We start from the raw sequence: 6,002 nt of genomic DNA, 5'->3' as shown, positions 1-6,002 counted from the left end.
GAATGCCCAGTGTGGGTGTGAGCAGCTTTCCCTGTTAGCACATTGTTTTGGGCTTTTCTCCCTGCTGTCATTAACTCACTTCCCAGGCTGTCCTGCTGTGGTCTGCTCCACTGCAAGGAAGCTCACTGAGGGATTTTGGGGAATGAGATTGACAGGGGGGAGAGGCAGGTGAAACATGGGTGGATGAGAGGAAACATCTGAACCTTCTGCCAGCAGAGCTGATGGAGTCCTTACCAATCAAAAGAGAACTCCTCACCGAAGAACTGATCTCAGGCTTGGCTTTCTTTGGTTTGGTGTTGCATGACCTTCTTGTTCTCTGCTCCCAGGTTCCCCCCTGTGCTTGCTCTTCCAGCTGTTGAACCCCTTCTGTCACCTTCATAATCCATTCCCTCATCGTTTCCCCTCATTACAAAATTTCTTGGAGGGGGGAAAAGACATAAAACAATACAAGTAACCAACTGGGGTTTTGCCACACGTCTCCAGTTTTGTCTTGCATCCATGATGTGCATTTGTGCCAAGGCTGGCTTCTGTTTTTGCATGGAACACGATGGACTGTGAGTCTGGATTTGCATGGGATATCTAGGCAAGGTTATAGATGAAAGCTGAAGAGATTTGTTTGCAACCTACAGCAACCCATATATATATATATTTTATTCTCTAGCAATGCTTTAGAAAGCTCTCAGACCCAACTACCTTCACAGCTTTGTTTATTTACCCTAGTTTGGGTCGGAAGGGACCTTTTGTGTTTAAACAACCCCCTAGAAAAGGGGCTTCAAGTAGCTCCTTGCAGGTTTGGCACACCCCTGCTGGAGCAGTGTCCTGTTCTGCTTGCAGGCTGTCTCCCAACACGATGGTGACACCCCACAAGAAGAGCATGCTGGGAAATGGCAACTATGATGTCAACGTGATCATGGCAGCCCTTCAGACCAAAGGCTACGAGGCAGTTTGGTGGGACAAGCGCAGGTAGGGAGAGCCCTGGAAATCTGGAGATGGCTGCTGCTGGGGGAGAAAAAGGAGATTAAATAAGTGCCAGAGTAGAATCTTACTGCTGCCTTGTGCTCTGTGCTCCTCCAGGGATGTTAATGTCATTGCCCTGTCCAACGTGATGGGCTTCATCATGAATCTGCCCTCCAGCCTTTGCTGGGGACCCTTGAAGCTCCCCCTCAAGCGACAGCACTGGATCTGCGTCCGGGAGGTGGGAGGCACCTACTACAACCTGGACTCCAAACTCAAGGTGCCCGAATGGATTGGAGGTGAAAGTGAGCTCAGGTAGGACTTCCTCTTCCCCCTCAGTTCCTTCTCAGCTGGGGAACCTGTCCTTAAACAGTTAGCAACTCAAACATTGTTGGCGTTCAGTAGCAAAGATTTGAGAGTAATAAGGTTCTCCTGTCTTTGCTGGGGTTTGTGGCTCCTTTGCATAAAGCTAGGAAAATGTTTTTGGCAGTGGTAGATACTGTCAATACTGCTCCTGGCCAGAGCTCACTGTGCTCTTGAGGTCTTGGTGAAACGAATGTTGCCCTTCTCTAAACTTCTGAGGTGAAGTCACACAGGTCTGGAACTCCTGTGCAGAGCTTCTGGTGGAGTTCATCCTGGGTGTGCTGTTCTTCAGTGGTAAATAAGGGCTTCCTATGTAGGGAATTTTGGAAATATAGGCCAGAAGATAGGGAGAAAAATGCTGTTTTGACTTTTGTGGTTACTGAAGATAATCCAAGTTAGGTATTAGAAAAAATGAGTTTGTTTTTAAATCTATTTTTGCCACCTTGGAAAATTGGAAAGTGACATCTATAAAGACTTGTCTCTGCTGAGGTTAAGCTCGTGTCTATCTGATTTTGTGATCATTTTCTGGGCTGAGTTGTATTGAATCCAGTGGGGCAAGTTTAATATGATTTTTTTTTTTTGGACAGCAAATAACTGAAGACAGTGTGTAGGGGTTTCCTCCCACTGTCATGTTTGCATAGTTGCATTTAGTTGCTGAAGATGACAAAGTTTTACATTCCATAATGCTTATTTCTGTTTGGTTTTTTGTTGTGTTGTTTTGTTTTTTTTGTGGTAGGAAATTTTTGAAACACCAGCTGAGAGGAAAGAACTGTGAACTCCTGCTGGTGGTGCCAGAGGAGGTGGAAGCACATCAGAGCTGGAGAGCTGACGTGTGACCCAGACTCTGTCCTCCCACTAGGGCTCTTCCCCTTTACTGAGCTCCTGACTTCCTCAAACCTGGATAAGGGGTGCCCTGACTCTTCTAGTCTGGAACTTCTCTGTTAGGCTCCTCTCTTCCTTCTTTGGTGCAATAGGGCAGTGGTGGAGTAGGACTTTGGAAGCAGTGGGTGGGGAAGAATCGAGGGCAGAGGGGAGGAAACTGGAAGCCAATGACTTTAATTGCAAAGGCAGATGAGCTGTGTGCCCTTCAGCTAGCCAGAAGGCATCAGGCTCTCTAAAACTGCTGGCTGGAAGCCTCTGGCCTCTCTTTCTCCACATGGTTCAAGGCTGCCTGTGGTGGGACACTGCTCCTTCCAGGAGCTGAGCGTGTGCTGCTGCCTCTTTACAGGTCTCTCCCTCCAAAACAAGTCATCATGAAGATGTTCACAGTCCCCAGGATGCTTTTAAACACTAGGAATGGTACGGTGCTCAGCACAACCCTCTGCTTCTTGGAGATGGCTTGTGCCAGGAGTGAGAAAATGATAATAAAACCAGTGTCACCTTGCCAGAAATCCTGCAGGTAGCTGGAGGGTTCTTCCCCAGTGTCTCCAGGGCTTTGTGTGTGCAGGGAGGAGTTCTTGGGCAGTGTGTGGCTAGTGAGGGTGATGTGGAAAGAGCAAGTGCAGGTTAATGGAGGAGTATTGAGTTTCTGGACTGGAGGGAGGCTGTAGTCTGCTTGGGTTTGGTTGGTTTGGGGTTTTTGTTGTTTTCAACATTCTTTTTGGTTTTCTGCACGGTCACCCAGTAGTTCAGGAGCTGCTCAGAGAGAGGAGTAAAACTGCAGGGGTTTGGAGAGAAATGAATTCCCTTTTCCTCTCTCCAGAAGTCTTGCCCACGGTTGTGAATGTCACGCAGCATGTCCCAGAAACGGGTAAAGTGACAAAGAAAAACTTGGCTGAGGAGGAAAGCCTTTCTGAGAGTCAGGGTTTGCCCTTTTTCTAGTTCCTGCCCAGTAACGTGGGAGATGCAGAGGGTCCCCCAGAGCCCCCAGGTGTTGGAAAGACCCTGGCCTGGCAGTTGAACCAACCTCTCCTCAGCGTTGGCCCACAAACATTCCGTTAATGGACAAATCACTTTTTCCTCCCCTCCCTTCTGTGGGGAAGGGTGACTGGACACAGAGACACTAAGAGGACTCTCCACCAGCTGTTTTCCCAGTCCCCTGGGCGAGCTGGAGCTCTGTCATGCCTTCCACAGCAGGAGGAAACCACGAGTTGGGAACAGGCTTCGTCAGGGAGGCTGAGCCTCCCTCCTTCAGTGGGATGTGCCAGTTAAACACCGACCCCTGGGCTGTGACAGAGCTCACAGGATCTCACTCCCTTGTGGGGAAGTCTCATTGCTGGTGTTTGAGCTTTGAAAGGAGGGGTTCTAACTACCTTCCCTCAGTGTTTTTTTCCTCAAGAGCTCTGCAAACGCATGATTGGGTGCTGGATGCCGAGAAACCACCAAAATCACCTTCCCCAGAGAGAAGAGAGGCCACGTGACACCAGGACAGTGCTGCCCACTGATCCCTGGACACCTGGCCAGCACCACTGCACAGTCTCTTTGAGCACAGCCTCCCCAAGTCGAGGGCAAATGGCTCTTTTAGGTTTTCAAGAGCCAGTGTTTCCACGAGTCCTATTTCGTAACACATTCCAACGACCGACACCAGCTGGCAGAGTTTTTAGATGCTTTTCCAGGCAGGATGCACAGCCTGCAGGCATCCTGCCCCTGACTTGAAGCCATTTCTTCAAGGGTCGGGTGGGGAGGGGAAATAAATCTCAACAGCAACGTTTTCTGTGCTGATTGAAGTCGCACTTTGGAAACAAAACCAACCCGTTTGCATGGAAACTGCAAGCCAACAGATCAGTGCACAATATGCAAAGATGTTTTAAAAGTTATTTTGGGGCTCTTTTCCTCCTTTTGCATGGGGGTGAGTGTGTGTGTGGAGGGGGACAAGGTGTGATCCAGCTGCTCAGGTAAAGTGTAGGATCACACACCCCCATGGGAGGTGAGGCCTGAGGGTGGGCACAGTCCCACCACTTGAGAGAGAGGAAACCCCTTTATTTGTTTTCTTGCTTGTCTGGGTTTTGTTAGAGCCTCGTCTTGGGTTTGTTTACAGAGATGTTATTTTGTTTAACCAAATACTAAAAATGGGAAAAAAAAAAAAAAACTTGTTTCCATATAAATGTCCTCTCACTTCTGTATGTTCAGCTGAATTGTTCTGTAACAAAGTATGTAAAGGAAAAATAAAATTTTTGGGGTTTTTTTTGGTTATAAACTGGCAAACTTTGTCTGTTAAGAACCTCAAAAGTCGGTCACAGGTGGAGTCACCCCCTCAGCCCTCCCTGAAGCCACTCAAAGCTTTCTCTGTCACCATAAGGTTGCAAAGCCATTTATCCCTTTCCCCCCAGCCACGCTCTCCAGACGTGACACTGGTGAGGGCTCTGAAAGAAGGGAGCCTCCCTGAAAGACCTCTATTAAAACCACACTGCTCAGGTTAGGTTTATTGAATATTTGATACAAAAAAATATGCAGCTGATATCAGAAGTTCCATGTTCTGAGGCAGAGGATGAGCATGTGACCACCTTTAACCCAGCCTGCTCCTCCCTCTGCTCTCACACAGAGTTACAGGGAAAGTATTTTTGCAGATGTGTCTTCTCAGGGAGCGTTTTCGACGGGGTGCAGCTGCCTGTACCCCTCCTCCTTTTGCTTGGCTGGGAAAGGGACTCTTCCTCTTCCTCCTCCTCCTCTTCCCGGCACCAGCGTCCCCTGGCTCAGCCTGGAAAGGACTGGATCGACCACTGCCTTCCGAGGCCTGCCCTGGGCCCCTGGGGTGAGGAGACTGGAAAAGGGACTCTCCCAGTTCAAGTCTGTAACTGGTTATGGTGTGCTGACTGGATGAAAGGAAAGACTCATGACTTCCATGGGGGAGGATGCAGAGAGGAGCTGTCATCAGGTCCAGAGAAGGGGGAAGCCTTCCCCCCCAGCCCCTCATCATGAACAGGTCAATGTCCCAAAGGAGAACCAAAAATAGAAACAAACGGAAGAAAATAAACCAACCAACCAACTGCCCTGACCCAACAAATCAACAGTTCAATGATGTACCATCGTTTCAAGGGCTTTCCCACATGATAGGAATCCAGCGTGGCTTCCACCAGTTAGATCTTCCCAGAGAGTGGAGGCAGAGCCCCTGGCATGCCCCCTGAGAGCCCCGTGTTGGGTCCAAGGAGGATCTGGAAGGGAAAAGGGTGAGTTGAGGGGCTGTGAGGACACAGCACATCATGGCTCCCACGTGACTCCCGTCCCAGGGGCAAGATCAACCCGTTGGGACACCCAACCAGAGCAAGGGGTGGGATGAAGAGGCCACAACGTGACCAGCTGTGATCTGTCCCCTAAGCTGCCTCAACAGCTGGTAGCCAGGAGAAGGTGCGGGCACCCTGAGCCAAGTGGGAAGGGCCAGGATGGAGGGCAAGGGGGTTCCCGCCTCACCTGTCGCTGCTGCAGCTGCTGCTGTTGCTCCATCTGCAGTTTTTCAGTTTCAAAAACGACAGGAAGAACCAGAATCATGAAGGAGGTGGTCCCAATCCACAGAGCTGCCCTGGAGAACAGCTGGTAGCCAGGAGAAGGTGCGGGCACCCTGAGCCAAGTGGGAAGGGCCAGGATGGAGGGCAAGGGGGTTCCCGCCTCACCTGTCGCTGCTGCAGCTGCTGCTGTTGCTCCATCTGCAGTTTTTCAGTTTCAAAAACGACAGGAAGAACCAGAATCATGAAGGAGGTGGTCCCAATCCACAGAGCTGCCCTGGAGAATCTAGGGAGGAGAAGGCACAG

General features: G+C 49.9%; 2 protein-coding genes across 2 annotated transcripts in view; one reads left to right on the top strand and one right to left on the bottom strand.

Moving 5' to 3' along the window:
* JOSD1 (Josephin domain containing 1) overlaps positions 1-2,153 on the top strand; it is a 4,750-nt gene extending 2,597 nt beyond the window's left edge. Inside the window, exons 2-4 of the mRNA XM_008936572.1 lie at positions 835-963; positions 1,075-1,269; positions 2,054-2,153. Coding sequence (XP_008934820.1) covers positions 835-963; positions 1,075-1,269; positions 2,054-2,153 — 424 coding nt within the window. The remainder of the gene's footprint in view (positions 1-834; positions 964-1,074; positions 1,270-2,053) is intronic.
* A 3,180-nt stretch (positions 2,154-5,333) lies between these two features.
* Positions 5,334-5,812, bottom strand: TOMM22 (translocase of outer mitochondrial membrane 22 homolog (yeast); the record flags this gene model as incomplete). The annotated part of the gene is made up of 2 exons (XM_008936573.1): positions 5,334-5,408; positions 5,665-5,812. Coding segments are annotated over 2 exons (223 nt in total), but the record flags the coding sequence as incomplete, so codon positions are not given.
* Positions 5,813-6,002: the final 190 nt, after the last annotated feature.

Source organism: Merops nubicus, unplaced genomic scaffold, assembly GCF_000691845.1.
Source record: "Merops nubicus isolate BGI_N331 unplaced genomic scaffold, ASM69184v1 scaffold16063, whole genome shotgun sequence".
Lineage (NCBI taxonomy): Eukaryota > Metazoa > Chordata > Aves > Coraciiformes > Meropidae > Merops > Merops nubicus.
The sequence above is the reverse complement of the archived record's forward strand: the minus strand, read 5'-3'. Positions and strand labels throughout refer to the sequence as shown.